Source organism: Abramis brama (assembly GCF_963993115.1).
Source record: "Abramis brama genome assembly, chromosome: 6".
Taxonomy (NCBI): domain Eukaryota; kingdom Metazoa; phylum Chordata; class Actinopteri; order Cypriniformes; family Leuciscidae; genus Abramis; species Abramis brama.
The window spans coordinates 23398754-23416802 of NC_139968.1; the positions used below are offsets into that span (position 1 = coordinate 23398754).

At 35.2% G+C, this 18049-nt stretch overlaps 1 protein-coding gene across 1 annotated transcript in view; it reads right to left on the reverse strand.

Moving 5' to 3' along the window:
- Positions 1 to 698: 698 nt before the first annotated feature.
- gpc5b (glypican 5b) overlaps positions 699 to 18049 on the reverse strand; it is a 44064-nt gene continuing 26713 nt past the window's right edge. Inside the window, exon 9 of the mRNA XM_084116551.1 lies at positions 699 to 2364. Coding sequence (XP_083972677.1) covers positions 2177 to 2364 — 188 coding nt within the window. The 3' untranslated portion in view covers positions 699 to 2176. The remainder of the gene's footprint in view (positions 2365 to 18049) is intronic.

Sequence of the window (18049 nt, forward strand, 5' to 3'; positions counted from 1 at the left end):
CTGAACAAGTCCAGCCCTGTGTTGGAATAAAAGATAAGGGCTGGGGGTCCAGAGACACCTGCAGGAGGTAACAGACGCCCCCTGCCGCCTTCCCCGACAACTGGAACACTATCCTGCATGGCAATTGATTTTCAGGTGGGATATTAAATGGACGTGATCATAAAACTGATCGAATCGGTAATAGGCTGAAACCGAGATGCGAAAAGCCTGTTATTTTTCAGTCAAAACACGTCTAATTAAGAGCACTCAGATTCTCAGGGGTTGCTGAGCGGGTTCATTTCAATCAGGCTATGGTGGTTGCACAGCTGCATAAAGAAGAATAATTATTTTTCACAAAAAGCGCACATTGCACCGCGACGCCTATGTTTGATCATATAGACGCGTGGGTGAAAAATGAGTCATTGACCACACTAAGAGAATAATAAACCTCTCACCTTTACTCAAAAGCAGTTTCAACGCCAAGTTCCCAGCATTTCTATGACAGTTGCCATGTACTTTGTTGGAACAAAAACGTAGCAGCGGCAAAATGAAGGGTTTAACTGTGGCTGGAGACCAGGAAATGTTCATGACAGCTTAATTGGCATCTAAATAATAAGACACAGCTAATTAAAAAAGCAGCATGAATTACAGCATGTCTGCTGAAAGACATGAAGACTCAATTGTGCATTCTGGGCGTGACTGGTTTATTGCAAACATCGCTCAGCTAGATAACAGAGTAGGCTATGTTGTCAGAAAATATGTAATTGCTACATATACACACAGCTTTGCAACAGGAAAATAAAATATAACCCGCAGACGAGATGAAGAACGTGCTCAGATGTTGACGGTGAGGTGCGAAAATAGAAATGATTTCAATTTCAAAGCGCGTGAGTGAGAACGCGAAAGGGAGAGGGAGCAAAAAGACACGTGTAGCCTATACTTTGAAAACATGGTAGTTTATTGATCGATTTCTGTGCGAGCACTTACAGTGACAAATGGCATACGGCGCAGTCGGAGCTACATGGAAAATGACATTATTGACTCAAAACTCCAAAATATAAGTTTAAGACTGTGACGTCACGGAGAACTGTCAAAACAAACAATATATAGGAACATTTTGCGTCTAGAAAGTGTTAAACGCCGATGTTAGGAAGTTTCTACTAGAAATAAAGTATTTCATTATCCTATGAGTTAATCAAAAGCTGTTTTCATTGTTTTAAATGGTTATATGCACAACCCTACTATCATATAAACATTTTTGTATACATAGACTTCAGTATAAATATGTTAAATGTACAATTCGACTTTTTACAACAACAAAAAAGCCCTACAATTGCTCAAGCAGGTGGGTCAATCTTACAAAAACTGTCATTTCCCTCTAAAAAATAAATAAACAATACTTGTGAAAATGAAAATTGGCCTGTTTTTGAAGTCCATTAAGATTTGTTTTGCATTATTTGTATTCCTTACATTATTTTCAGATTTTCCTCTCAAATTGTCAATACTGTAATGCAAAGAAATACAGTTTTCATTTGGGAAGAAAATATTTATAAATAAACTATTATTACCCCCCCCCCCCCCCCCCCCCCCCAATTAAAATGTCACAATGCAAAAAAATCCTAATGTGGCTTCATTTTCTTAAAATAATACCCCCCCCCCCCCCCTTAGAACTTTATGAGTTTCACCCGGATATACTGATAAAGGGAGAATTAAAACAGCTATCTTTAATATAATCCACACATACAATAAAACATTATTCATACACACACACACACACTGACACACATATATATATATATATATATATATATATATATATATATATATATATATATATATGGCCAGCCTTGAACTACGACAGGAGGGTGTGAATGAACTCAGGATGTGATATGTTACTCTAAAATGTACCAAACCAGATGAATGTAATGGTAAATCCTCATTCAAGAAGATTCAAAACAACGGCACTAAAAAATATGACATTAAACCACCAAAGAAATGATGGCGGACCTCATCACACTTGCGTCTCCTTACACTACTTAGTAGCTACATAAAACCCTTTAAAACAGGCCAGAGCAAACGAATACCCAGTGTTTGAAGAACTTACTGATCATCTGAGGAGATCAGAAGACGAATGTGCAGACTTCTAAGGGCCTAGTGCAAATGCATGCGTGAATCGTTCAGTCTTTTCTACTGTGCGTCAGACACCATCGGGCCACAGGAGGAGCTGGATTATGGGTAAAAGAGCAAGAAATAGGACGGCTGAGATGGTTGGGATGTGGGTGACTCCTTTGGCGTGCAGGTCCGATTCGGGTCTGGAGTTGGGGGGTTGGATTGGGATAAAGCCGCCCTGTGGTGAAATTAGGACATGGATTTCCTCTTTAGTGACTGTTGGAAGAAAAATGAACAAAAACATTTAAGAATTAGGTGCGAATATCACATTTAAACAAGATACTCCAAGGGGACGTTTACACAACACCATTTTCAACTAAAAAGGAAAACTTTTTATGCGTTTTGTCTGTTTATTTACATGACAACGGTGTTTTGGGGGCCTGAAAACGCAAACTTTTTATAACGGGTTTCAAAGTGCACGTGTTTGAAAACGATGCCGTTATCGTCTCTGTGTAAACTACAAAAATACGAATTTGTGAAAATGGCGACGTCATGCACATTACGTGTTCAGTCAATAGGCGTGTAATGTTTCTTTTCAAAGTAACATCGCCAACTACTGGCCTGGCATAAATAATTAAGCGTTTAATCGTTTAATTCGAGGATCCGTGTGAACAGGAATCGTTTTGACAACCTATAGTCATCTGTGTGCAAAAAAAGCAAAGGAAAAACGATTCCATTTTTAGTACATCGTTGTCGTATAAACTCTTAGAAATAAAGCTTCTTTTGTTGGCATCTATGGTTCCATTAAGAACATTTAATTTCCATTGAAACTTTACAGTTCACAAAAAGGTTCTTTCCCAGCTAACAGGGAATGTCCTCCCTTTGGACTTTGGTTCAGAGAACATTTAAAGGTAATTCCCCATAATGTAGGGCGAATTACAATTACGGATGCCACAATTATGTAATCGTTTAAAGGTGCAATTACAACAACAAAAAACTTCACTTACATTATTCTGTGTGCTTAAGATGTGTTTTTGTTTGTCTTTCTATAGCTTATTTTAAAGGTGCAGTGTGTAATTTTGTGAGTTTGCTAATTGCAACCAACAGAAGTTACGGTGGCTGACAGGAAGTGATGTCGTCGTCTGAGACAGCAGAGAGTAGCCAGTTAACCAATGAGGTTTCTTAAAGGGACACTTTACCTCTGGAAAGATGAATGTGTATTTAAAATAGGTCATTTATGTAGAAGAAATGTGAAATTATTTTTGAATTTGGAGCTTTCTAGACTAAGAAAAGCCAGAAAATGTATTTTTGGCTTATGTGGATGAAAGACAACAACTCCCAGAATGCACTTGCTTCGCTGCCCTAGGAGGCCACTCCCAAGCCACGCCTACCGGTAAGAGAGGGCAGTTGACAACAACAAAGCTAAGCTACTAGCGAGTCTCCGTGATGAGTTTGCCCTGGATTTCGAGATCGCCCAAAATGTCCGGGATTCGGCTTTTGCGTTCTACAGTCGCCATTCATCATGTTTACTGTGGCGAGCAGGACGAGGCTGAGGGGCGCGGGAGAACGGCGCGAAGGCTGAGGGGCACGGGAGAATGGCGTGAGGCCGGTGGCGTCATTACTGAGACGCACCGGTCTCGCATCTCTCACGGAGGAGCGGGAATTTTCTTAGCAATGTTAAAACGCACATCAACCGATCACTTGTTTAGCGTTCATGTAAACACTACATTCAGATTCACCAATCGGAATGAATTCAGCTAGATTGAAACAAAAGGTGTGCATGTAAACAATGAATGGCGACCGCAGAAAGCAAAAGCCGAATCACGGACATTTTGGACGATCTCGACGGCTGGACATGTCCGGGAAAAAGAGGATGGCATTGGAAATCAAACGCACTGGCACTGATCTGTGATAGGTCTGTTAACGCATTAGGTCCAACCCCCTATGGGCGGGTTTGAAAGGGTGGGAACTAGTGCTTGTAGTCTCAACAGAAATCCCCCCCTCTGACACTTCCTCTGACAATGACGCAAAATGACGATTTTTGCGTCATTGTGGGAGGAAGTGTTAAGAGGTAAATACGGATTTCTCCCGTCTCAGGGGAAAATGAGAGAGTGTTGCACGACCATTCAATAGTATGACTGGGTTTCTAACAATGCAAAGCTTAATGCAAATGGGTGGAGGGTTCCTTTAAGGATAAAATTAAAAAAATAGGTTTACTTATTCAGTAAAACGATGTTATTGCGAATATTATTGTTACTTGTTGTTCATTGTGTTATTTGCTGACTTTAGCTTCTTTGCATGAAGAACAACATAGTGACAAAACGCGTTTGTCCATTTAGGGCCACTGTAGAAACATGTCGATGTAAGCGGACCCGCTTCAATGTAAATTATGATAATTGTAGTTAATAATCGCAATTACAATTTCAAGGGAATAATCGACAATTATGATTTTTGTCATACCCTACCATAATGTTTGCAAAATGATAAAATGGAACCCTTAATGTTTTCACAATTGATCAAGAAAAACATTTAAAATACATTTAAAAATCTGGACGTTTTGAACGTTTAGTGAGCATAGTGTTTTCATAACATAATGGGAACATTACCATAATGTTCTTGGAACATTTGGTTAAAAAAATTGATCTTTTAAGAAATTTTCACTGAAAGGTTCTTTGGGGAACCAAAAATGTTTCTTCAATGACATTGCTGCGAAATCCTCCTTTTGAAACTTACATTTTTTTAGAGTGTAGCCAATCCTCCGACAAAAGAAACAGCAAATGCGATTTGGTTACAGTGACAAATGCGCTTTGCGCAACTACACACACACAATAATGCTCTGGGTTGAACATATGTGCATTGCGCAGCAGATGAGCAGGGCCATATATCAGCACCAGGCTATGAGCCGAGAGCCGCACCACTCGCAGACACAAACCAACAGACGGCAACGCATTAACATGTCACAATGAAATGATGCATAGTGTCCATACGGACACAAACGAATGACTTCACGTGCGGATGTCTCGGCACAAACAAACACACATTCATGGTCTGATGTTTCAGAGGCATCCGTTTACCTAATTTTGCAACAACAAATCTGACCCAGACGCAACAAGGCAGGGCGAGACGAAAACAGTCACACCTTTTCCCAATGAAATCCAACCTGAGATTCTCACACAATAGCCATTGTGCCATTCGCACAATACACAAAGGGTTCATTTATTCACAATCACCATGAGGAGATCTCTTGATGCCAATTAAAGCAGTAAATGGATCCGATTCGTATCAGACCAGAGAGCGAACGCCCGCGGGCTGCTTGGCATTGACAGGAGAGATGTGTAGGAATGATCACATATGCTGTATGAATATCAGGCTAAATATGCAAAGTCGTGTGAAACTGAGGATTCCTGCTGACGCTGAATGTGAGAATGTTGGAGGATCTACTTATTTAGCATATTGTATTTCCGTGTCTTGGCATTGGCAAGCCGCTATGGTGTTTATAGTTTTAAAAAGAAAACAAATGTATTTGTATGATTCAATGCTTATTACCTCTACTGTATGTTTGAATGTAGAAAAATGAGAAATGTGCTGAATTTTAGATTTTTTTTGTTGTCCAAAAATGATAATTTAGTTTTTTTTTACACTGAAGCAGTACATTCCATGAATATATAAATAAAATATATATTAAAAAAAATATATAAATGAAAATAATTGTACAACATAAAAATGTAAATGAAATAAGTATTTCTAAATACATAAAAATGTATAAATAAATGTGTAAATAAATATGCATACATACAGTATATCAAAAGTTTAATTTATAAATAAATAAAACATAACACACTATATTAAAAAAATATATAAATTACACATTTATAAATATATAAATTAATATTAATTAAAAAAATTAAATAAATGATTAACTAATTAATTTAAGTAAATAATACAAGATAATACTATAATAGTATTATACAGTAATACAATTATACTATATTCTCAACAGAAATCCACTGGTAATATAAAAATATTCACTTTTAGATTAGTGAGATCAATATAGACATTATTAGCTACAGTATTAGCTACAACTGTGCACATAAGCTGATTTTAGTCGGTCAGAAACCAAAAACATACGTAACCTCTGAACATAAAAGTTACCCCTGATGTAATTGTGAGACGTTACTTTTACATAAGGGGAGAAAATAAAAGGACAGTGAGATTTAAAAAAAAGAAAAAAGAAATACTACCTAAGAAATGCTTTAGAAAAGAAATAATACAAAATATTTTTATTTCAAATAATATAATTTAATTTGAACGTTCTATTCAAAGAATCCTATTTTTTTTTTTTTTTTTTTTTTTTTTAGCACGGTTTCCAAAAAACTATGAAGCAGCACAACTGCTTTCAAAATGTATAATGGTAATATATGTTTCTTTACTAGCAAATCAGCATATTAGATTGATTTCTGAAGGATCGTGTGGTAATGATGCTGAAAATTCAGCTTTTCATCAAAGGAAAATAATACATTTTAAAATATATTCAAATAGAAAAAAACTGTTATTTTAAATTGTAATTTTTTTCAAAATTTTACTGTATTTCACAAGTCTACCTGTATGTGATTGGTCATTAGTCCACATGTTACTTAGATGGTCTGTTCCTTTATTGGTGGTTCTTGGCCTGAATAAGCTGCAGTGTGGCCCAGAAGTTATGCTGAAAGTCAAAAATCTGACAGACATCTTTATAGCTATATCTCACCTTTAAAATTTGGATTAGATGGATATGAAATATGTATACAGAGTTGCTGAATGCCAACATGCACTAACACCACAACGTATCTAGACTCTCATTCATAAGACAAACGGCATAATTCCACATCCGTAAAACCTTTGCCTTCTGTCTATCAAACACACAGGTGAAGCATGACCACACATGACAGGAAGAATGATTGCATTTCAACTCTTTCCCATGAACCTCTAGCTGTTGCAGGAACAAGCCTCCGCAGGTCACATGGCAACTCCCGAGACGGCAGAGATCTGAAACTAGACGGCGGAGAGCGGTGGGGATCACCGTACTGAACGCCTCACAGAACACAGCCAACAGACTGAATACATTATCATGACAGTGAAGTGTGCAACGGCTTGCTTTGGCCTAGTTTTGCCAACTTCCAGCTGAGAAAAAATGACGAACGAGGAAAAAAAATCACAGTCTACAAGACTTTTACGTGCCCTTAACTTATTTTGCATTTCAAAAGACTCTACAACTTTTCCAGCTGAAGTTTATCTCAACACCTAATTACTGCTAAATCACTGCTAAATATTATAACCTCCAATACATACATGACACGCTGCTGTGAGCAAGACATGCTGCTTCTGTACAATATAGTGTACATGAATTACCCATAGCAGATCTGTACAGGTGGAGCTGGGGAAGGTGGAGGGTTTCTTAAAGAGCTCATGGCTATTGATACAGCAGAAACCAATCAGAACGTTGTATTTACTGGAAGAACGTTTGTTCATAACTTTTAGAGAACCTTGCTAGAACTTTCTGAGAATGTTCCTTTTTAACTGAGAATGTTTATAATATGTTCTGACATACTACTCATTCTATTCCTATATAAATATATACTCCTGCATATTTCTGTATGGATTGGACTTTACCTTCCATTTTTAGTGTGATGAATGATTAAGTAATATTTAATCAAATTTTTTTTTTTTTTGTCATTATGTTTGATGTAAAGACATTTTTCACTCAAAATTTAACAAAAAAAACAAAAACAAAAAAACAACAACTCTGTGACAACAACATAGTATACTTTGTTTATTGTGGAAAAAATTTTAATGTTATGTAAAATATTAGTTCACTATTTTACTACATATTGCATTTATTCCTGTGATGCAAAGCTGAATTGTCAACATCATTACTTTGTGTCTTCAGTGTCACATGATTCTTCAGAAATCTTTCTAATATGCTGATTTAAGAAACATTTATTATTATCAGTTGTCCTGTTTAATATGTCTGCTAAAACTGACTGATCCCAAAAGTTTGAAGTGTATTTATCTATCTATAATATAATATAGCCCATATATTGTTTCTGAACTTACTTAACTTAATTGTGCCTCTTCTTCAATCCTTGTGTGAAGATACTGAAGTAAACTATCCCTAATAATTATACACCTGTAATAGTTTATTAAGTGTAATAATACGTTTATTGTATATATACATGTTACTACAGTGTAATTATGTTTGTTACAGTGTAAATAAGCGTTTGTTACAGTGTAATTATACGTTTGTTATGTTGTAATTAAATGTTTGTTAGAGTGTAATAAGACATTTGTTAACGTGTAATAATAGGTTTGTTACATTGTAATTAAATGATCGTTACAGTGTAATTATACAGTTGTAACAGTGTAATACATTTGTTATATTGTAATTATACGTTTGTTACCGTGTAATAATACATTTGTTACATTGTAATTATACGTTTGTTAACGTGTAATTATATGTTTGTTACAGTCCAATTACATGTTTATTACTGTTTAATTATATATATAACAGTGTAATAAAGTGTTTGTTACATTGTAATTATACGTTTGTTACAATCTAATTATACATTTTTACAAAGTAATATGTTTCTTACACTGGAATGATACGTTTGTTACAGTGTAATAATATATTTGTTATGTTGTAATTATACGATTGTTAAGGGTAAGTATACATTTATTACAGTCTAATTATACTTTTTACAATGTAATATGTTTCTTACAGTGTAATAATATATTTGTTACATTGTAATTATATGTTTGTTACAGCATAATAATTACATTTATTACAATGTAATTATGTTTGTTTAGTGTAATTATACGTTTGTTTGTCTAATTATACATTTTTACAGTGTAATTATACATTTTTACAGTGTAATATGTTTGTTACAGTGTAATAATACGTTTGTTACAGTGTAATAATGCATTTGTTACATTGTAATTATACGTTTAAGTCTAAGTATACATTAGTTTTATTATACTTTTAGTGTCATAATGTCTGTTACAGTGTAATATTCATTTTACAGTGTGATACATTTGTTACAGTGCAATAATATATTGTTACATTGTAATCATACGTTTGTTAGTCTAATTATACATTTTTACAGTGCAATATGTTCGTTATAGTGTTCTAATATCTTTTTACAGTGTAATAATATGTTTGTAACAGTGTAATAATACATTTGTTACAGTGTAATTATACGTTTGTTAAGTGTAATTGTACGTTTGTTACAATTTAATAGTACATTTGTTACAGTGTAATACATTTGTTACATTGTAATATGTTTGTTACATTGCAATAATACGTTTGTTACCATAATTATATGTGTTACACTGTAATAATACAGTTGTTACAGTATAATTATACATTTTTACAGTGAAATAATGTTTGTTACAGTACAATAATATTTTTACAGTGTAATACATTTGTTACATTGTAATTATACGTTTGTTAAGTGTAAGTATACATTTATTACAGTCTAATTATACTTTTTAGTGTAATATGTATGTTAGTGTAAATATTCTTTTTACAGTGTAATAATACATTTGTTACAATGTAATAATACATTTGTTACATTGTAATTATACATTTGTTAAGTGCAAGTATACATTAGTCTATTTATACTTTTTACAGTGTCATGTTTGTTAGTGTAATAATATTAATTTTACATTGTAATACGTTTATTACAGCGTAGTAATGTTTGTTACATTGTAATTATAAGTTTAAGTGTAATTATACGTTTGTTACAGTCTAATTATACATTTATGTACAGTGTTAGTGTAACTAACAGTGTTAGTGTAGTTAGTGTAGCTTTTTTACATTGTATTTATACATTTGTTACATTGTAATAATGTCTGTTACAGTGTAAAACAACATTTGTTACATTGTAATTACAGTATACGTTTGTTACAGTGTAATTATTAGAGATGCACCGATGTATCGGCCAATAATCTGTATCGGAAGTCTTAGCTTTCAAATTCAGTACATTTTATCACAAAATTTGAACGATAAATGTCGCTTTAATGCTCTTAAATGTGACGTGACAGATTACTGTAGCGCCTCAGTTCAAGTGACAGCGTGGAGTGTGAGTCTTTTCTTCCACAAATTATATCTAGAAAAACACTGATGAATATCAGAAGGTATGTTGAAAGATACAGCACAACTTACCGAAACCCACATCATGACTCATGTAATCGCTCAATCTGTTTCTCAACCGTGCAAAGACGTCAATAAAACAGCTTGTGAACAATATCACTTAATGTTGCATTTACCTTAGGAAAGTTTTCCAGTGTTCACAGTTCATTCGTGGTTAACTATAAAAATCACTAGAGAAGAGCTTATTTACTGTTAATTATATGTGTTTGAATAAATTTTCCATGAAGAAGTGTTTAAGAAAAATTCCTTATGTGCAACTGAGTTGTATACAAACATTTCAGCTTTTATCTGAGTGTAAATATTATATCTGGAAATAAATAGCAGTTGAATATAACAGCTATGTTGTTAATTTGAACCTCCATTACAGTGTACCAAATAAGAGGGTTCCCTGTATAGTTTGCAGCATTATTTGGGAGAGATGATTTTTTCCTTAAGAAAAATCTAACTATCGGTATCGGCATCGGCTGATATCATTCTGAATAATCGCTATCTGTATTGACAGAGAAATTCAGTATCAGTGCATCTCTACTAATAACCAAAAACTAGTATTTTGAAAGTCGTTTTTTTTACATTAAATACTTAGACTTTCATTAAATTTGTGCATTCAGCGGTTTAATAATTCATTTTCCATGATAGACATAACGTCTAAAGCAGACAGGGCACTATTGTTAACTTGTCCACCCACAAACTGGGTGTAATTATGTGATGTACTTGGCAGTCTCTAATACTAGTGATGTGTATGAGAACAAAGACAAAGCATCTCTTCCATTCATTTAGTTTAGTTTTTCTTAAACTAAAGGTGTGAAAAGCAGGTGCAGAAATGTGATCCCTTACCAGCAATGCCAAATGCACACTTAGCTTCTGTAGCCGGGCGTTAGTAATTCTGCTTTCAGAGAATATAAAATTATGTTCACATACCGAAGAGTGTTCAGAGCTTCAGTAAAAAAATTCTTATATGGTTAATACGTAAATACATTTGAGTAGTTTTAAGGCACTTGCCTTTTAAGGCAAGTTAGCTTGGCGGCCATCTTGAAAACGCCTCAGAGTTGTTATTTACAATCATGTACCTGAATGGGAAAATACAAAAATCTACAAAACTGTTGGTCAAGATTACGTTCAAATAACATATTTCAAATCCAGAATTAAATCTAATGACAAAGGTATTATAAATGTAGCACAATTTTTTTTTTTTTCAGGCAGATCCATGCAGCTAATGCGCTAATGTAGTTTTCCGCTTTAAACTATTAGGCGGGAAACTAAGCTTAGCACCACTAACTATAACAAATAAAAACACAAGCCTGATCTAACACTCTTTGATCATTAATATGGCCAACCAGTTCAAAGGAAAGACATTTGTATTAAGAGCATGGCTAAAGGTAAGCAAACTTACTCTATTAGACACAATGTCTGCAATATCTTCTACAGCTGGAGGATGAATCTGGTTTTACCTTTGGGAGTCAATCTAATCTTCCTCCCCTCTTCGCCGTCTGTGTTGCTGGGGGAAGGGGGAGGAAAGCCAGAGGATCTGAAATTATGTTAGCATTAGCTACACTGACATCTACTTGCAAAAAATCCGGTTTGTTATTGTAATATATAAAAACATATTTACTGAAAAAAGGAGAAAGAAGCAGGTGCTGACAAACAGACAACGGCACATTTGCAGGAGATGAGGTCACTTTAATCAAAGTTTACCAAGCTGTCAGAGCATGTCCGCTCCAATGTCTGATGCTGGGAAAATAATCTGATAATTACGAACCCAGACACGCATGAGTGCCAATGCAGTAACATGAGTGCAACCGCCAGTATGTGCCAAACAAACAACAGTCGTGATTTTTAAAACATTTTTTTTTTCTAAGCAATTCATCCAGGACCTTGTATGTTTTGTAGGCAGGTGTTGTCAGGGGTTAAAGCAAAAAATAAATAAATCTCTTGACTGAAAATTTTCCCCCGGGCCAAACCCCATTCCACAGCCTATCACACACCCAGTTTAAGAGCAGTTTTTTCTTCTTCTTGTAATTAGGAGTATAGTGAGTACATGCTTTACCTTCACAAATGAAATACTTAAATAACATTTGCATTTAAAGAAAGGCCATTTTGAACTGTTTCTATTATTTATACACTTTATGAAATTTCAATGTTTTCAATCTAATCCTTTTACAAGACTTGACTCTTTGTGATGTAGTCATACAAATAATTAACCATTCGCATAACTTTAACACAAGTTTTTATTTCTCAAATAATAAAAGTTAACAGAGCTTTTGCTGAAAAGTGAGCTAATATCACAAACTATACATAATATAATATCTGTTTTTAACCTAGCCATTATAAATAAATAATATAATGTTATTTTTGAATTTTATCTATGTTGATTATATGAAAAGTGAACAGCATAAGCAGGGACTTATGCAGGATTTTATAAATACAGAGGTCCTTGCTATAGTGATCATGCTATGGGGGTTCATGGGGGTTCGAGAAATTTGATTTCATATACACGTGCATTTTAAGGTGTTTGAAGGTTAAAAAAAAAAGTACCAGTAGCAGTGGGCAGTGGCATAAATTATTTGTCAAGGAGATAACAGATTCTTAAATATGAGAATCCGTTTAAATGCTGCAATGAATGATCCACACTACAAAATGGAAATGCAGAATGTTTATGCTTATTGTTACATTTCAATCAAATGCCAATGCAATACTTCTGTGTCCAGAGGCAAATTTAATTTATATGAGCATCAAAGATTGGTTTCAGCAACTTGTTTTTGGACTAATCTGTTCATTTAATGGTTAAATTGTTCACTCATGAAGACTTGTCGCCACCTACTCTTGTAGGTCACTTGTCGCCACCTACTGGCTTAATGATGCAAGTTGCGAAAACACTCCCAATGCTGATACTGGTGAAACGTATTCGAGGACCATATACAAATATTAATATTTATACAATACTACTATTATGGCATTATAATTAATAGGTGCTTGTGTTGTTAAATTGAGCTTATATCTTCCACTGTAATTAGCAAAGAACATGTGTTAAATAGGAATACATTGTAATAATGTTAATCTCATGGGCACAGTATCTAATACCTGCTCTTCCTCTTCCCTCATCACATTCTCTCTTTCTTCTTTTCGCAGTCTACTAATCTTTAGCTACCTGTATATCTTATCTTCCCTTGATACAGCTTTGATTGATACAGTCTTTGCAAACTGATTGTTTCTGTTCGTTTAATACTTTTATCGTAAACAGTTGTTTGGTTTAGCTACTTACATTTCGAAGGCCAGACTCACACTATATGACCGTTAACTGAAAGCATGTCGTGAAGCGTCGCGCTGGAATTCACGCTCGGCTCGCACCTTCTGTGAACATAAAACCCTAAAGCCTACTTTGATTAGATTTTTTTCACCTTGCCTGGGAAAACAAGCAAGCATTGTGACGGCACCGCTCTCTATTTGGGCGCTGCTAAAGCAGCTCAGATGAAGTCGGTTATCGTGGCGATATTATTGCAGCACCAAAGTAGAGTTAACATTAGGCAATTATTTCACAACCTTCATTATATGCACTTCGAAAAATTACCGAGGTCCAGACCTCAGGGCCCTCAATAGTGGGTACGGCCCTGGGCATGAGTAAGATAGGATCATTAGATGCGCAATATATCGGAAGACATATGGAGTGGGTCAGACATGATTTTGACCACTTCATTAAGTTTTGTTTTGTATAAAGCCTTTCTTTAAGGTGAATTTCATTTTGGATAAATTGTATCTTAATTTTAATCAATGTTTCATCAACCAATTGCTTAGATATATATTTCAATGAATCCATCTTGGCTTCCACACGCTGCAGGTTTCCAGTGCCACAGGATGCAAAGCAGCCCCAGAGCATCACCAAGCCCCACCATGATTAACTGTAGACAGAGTGTTCTTTTCAGCATACGCTTCATTCTTCTTCCTCCAGACATACTGCTGATCCATAGGGCCGAAAAGTTCCAGTTTTGTTTTATCGCTCCACAGAACAGAATCCCAAAACTTCTGTGGCTTATTTATATGATTTTGAGCACTTTTCTTGTGCTTTTGGGTCAGTAGTGGTGTACTTCTTGGAGTTTTGGCATGGAAACCACATGCGTTTAGTACACGCCTTACTGTGCAAGAGCAAACCTTAGTACCTGTTGCCACCAAGTCTTGCTTGCAGGTCTTTTGCAATCACTTGAGGGTTTTTCTGACCCTGCCATCTCAGAAATCTGGTTACAGCCGTAGATAGTTTCCTTTTTCAGCCCCGTCCAGGTAGTGTAACCACTGTTCTTTTAACTTTGAGCTTGCGAACTATGCTTCCAACGGTGTCTCTAGGAACATAGTGGCTTCGCTATCTTTTTGTATTCTGTTCCTTGTTTGTGAAGGGCGATGCTACCTTCCCTTAACTTTTTGGACCATTTTTTTGACTTAGCCATATCTCTAACATGCAGTCAAACATGACACAACAAACCTAGCCAGTTCAGATATTTCATGTGTTATAGCTCAAGCACACCTGGTGCAACTAATGAAACCATTGATTAGTTGCATCAGGTGTGCTTGAAACAACAAGGGTTGAATAATTTATATATATAATATGGAAATGATAAAATATACAATAGATAATATTTATCTATAAATATTACTACCTGAGGGCACTGTTCGATAAATAAATAAATAAAAACTCGCCTCTAAAATTACGTTTAGAAATGATTAAGTGATTCACCTGATATCATGAATATCGTACTTGTAATGCCAATTGTGGCATTTAACATTGACTTTTCATGACCCAATCAATTCCTAATAGATCAAATTAAATCCCATCCTCATTTTTTTCAACTCAAACCTCTTTTTTCACTCATATTATGTAATTAAAATAAGAATCACACGGTGTTGTGCTAAAAGTGAAGATCATTTGCATAAAAGACAAATTCGGGTCACACACACACATACACACAGCCTCTGGTATTGTTTGACCTTCACTAGAGGCTTGAGGTTGGGGGTGTAAAGGTATCTCTCGCGGTCCTTCTTGAATCAGTAATGAGTCCTTCATTACCCAAGCCACGATTCCCAAGAGATGATTGTGGCAGCAAACCCAACACACACCCGCTTAAATGCAACTCTAACCCAGACCGCCGCAGAAAGCAAACACACACTCTCTTTTGTAATTTATCCTTGCACATTAACAGCATTAATGGATATATTAAGCTGGAGTGATCTTCTTCACGGAGCTCTTGAGTTGGCAGATTGAATAATGAGCCTTCGCTCACTCTCAACAACAGTGATTCAATAGCGACGGTGTAGATGTCACTTAATTAATCAAAGGAAAGCTGGGGAGAATGGAGGACGGTCCAGTGGCCAGAACAATCAGAGTCCTTCATTTTGGCTTTGACTCTTTTATTGCCACACGACTCGGCCTGTTAAGCAACATACAGTAGGCTTATTACAAGGACAGTCCCACTGGAGAAACCTAGGGTTGTCTGTTGCTCAAGGGCGCGATGATGAAATTTCATGGATCACCCTGGCAAGACGCAAGCCTACAACCTTTTGAGTATTGTCCTAAAAAATTCAACCCTACACAAGTGATCCTGCATTGCCAAAGTAGTAATGTGGTTTATGCATTAAAATAAAAAAAGGGTAAATAAGCATTTTATATATATATATATATATATATATATTAGTAAATTTAGTATGGCATGTCACATAATATATGTGGGCACTCCGAGCACCACTGTTTAAGACGCAAGAACAAACAAACAAATAAATACTTTGTAGCTTGAGTTTCAAAGTAGCTTCCTCAGAACTGAGAGTTTTAGTGGCCCTGTTTTTTACATTCTGGCTATCAGGTAGTCCAAACTGTGAACTCACACACTGCAGATGTGGGGACACAAACAGTAAACACACACACACTGGTGGTGTTGCGAGATTTCATTTCATTCATTTGGCTGGAGGTTACAGCCTCAGCAAGTGCTTATCAGACTCTGGTTCCATAAACAGCTGGATAGAATTACATTTTAAATACCACATTCCCTACGCGCGCTGCAGAGTCAGGGGTCTAATGACGGACAAAAAAGGACAAAGCTGGGACAAAAGTGAAATAAATAAACAAGAAAACAGATAAACTTGTAGCAAAAGGGCATTTGAAGCCATGGCATTGTGGTGTGTCCTATAGTGTTACATGCTATACTCCATCTAAAACCATTTTAAACATTATCATACTGATTTTTGCCTAAACTTTTATAAGAAAATGACCATCTAAAGTGCCACAGTTTCAAAGATAAAGTCCACCTCAACTCCAAAAACAATAATTGTGTGTGTATCCAGGCAAATGGCTCAAGAAAACAGGCCTTATTAGCATTATTGACGCAGACAGTGACTGAAAATGTCTCAGATCTGAATCTTTGAGGTTCAGCAGGAAACGATCAATGAGTAATTTTATGGACCTCAGAGGAGGTGCATGCAAAAAAAAAAAAAGACCATTCCTTTTACATGTTCGGAAGCACACCAGAAAACAGACCTCGAGTTTGGTCTCCATCCATCCGAGGCCGAGCCGAACTGCAGCAATGCTTATTTGTGTGTGTCATAGTCACGGTCAATTACGACGAGGTACGCTCGAAGAAAACAAACAATGCAAATTGCAAGCCTTGTCTGTGTGCTTATCTCAGCATCATTGGACAGAGACACCAAGCATGAAGAGAAAGACGAGAGAGACGGAGCGGTGGGTATCATAACGCTCTGGTCTCCGTTAATGAACCGTTTCCTGCAAAATGAATAATTGATTGATTATGACCAGCTCTGTGGTCGCTGTAGGGGAAACTATACCTCCATGACCCCGGATGAGACGGGCTGTCATTCAGCAATCCGTTCTTTCATCAACTCAAGGGATTTGAGGGATTTAAAATGGCCAAGCCAGGAATTCATTCCATTGGGTTTGGGGAAAGAAAAATAGATTAAAAATCACTAAAAGTGAGGATACCTTGGTAAAAGTGTAACGGTAACTTTTGTCAATTTGTCACCAAATGTAATTCGTTCTCGACAGCTCTTGTTGAAAAACTGCCTGCATGGGTAACAGGAGAAAGACATTTGTTGGATCACTTCTTCATTTTGGCATGAAATCGAAAGATGATCAAGGGTTTTGGTGCCAATATAGTTGTTATTGTTCTTTCTTCAAATAAACCAACTTTTATATCCAGGTAAAAAAAAAATTGTTTTACTACTTATAGACTTTATGGATTTACTTGGTTTTACCCAGACTTACAATTTTAAACATGAAAATCCATCATAAAAATATAATTGCATTTTAATCCAAACCAGGGTTTCCCAAATTTAGGAGTCATGAGTAAATAAAAATAAATGAACAAATAAAACACTTAGTAAAAATGATATCATAAAACTGTACAATTTTAATAAATCTAAAATCTCAAAAGAAAAACAATCAAAATAAAAGGCTTAATAAAATAAATGTGTCATTTCCAATCAAGCTGTGATTTTGTCAAATTATGCCAATAAAATGTAAAAATTGTATTTATTTGTGTGTATTTAGGATACATAAAATGCTTTTCATTTTTATGATTTATTATTTAATTTTTTATACTATTACACTATTTACACTAAATTACACTATTTTAGTTAAATATTATATATATATTTAATAATTGTATTTATAAATAAATACATACAATCAATCAATAAATAATTTATTTTTATTTTTTAATTAAATTGTAATTTTAATTTATAAATAAATATTTTTATAAATAAAGAAATAAATTGCAAATAATG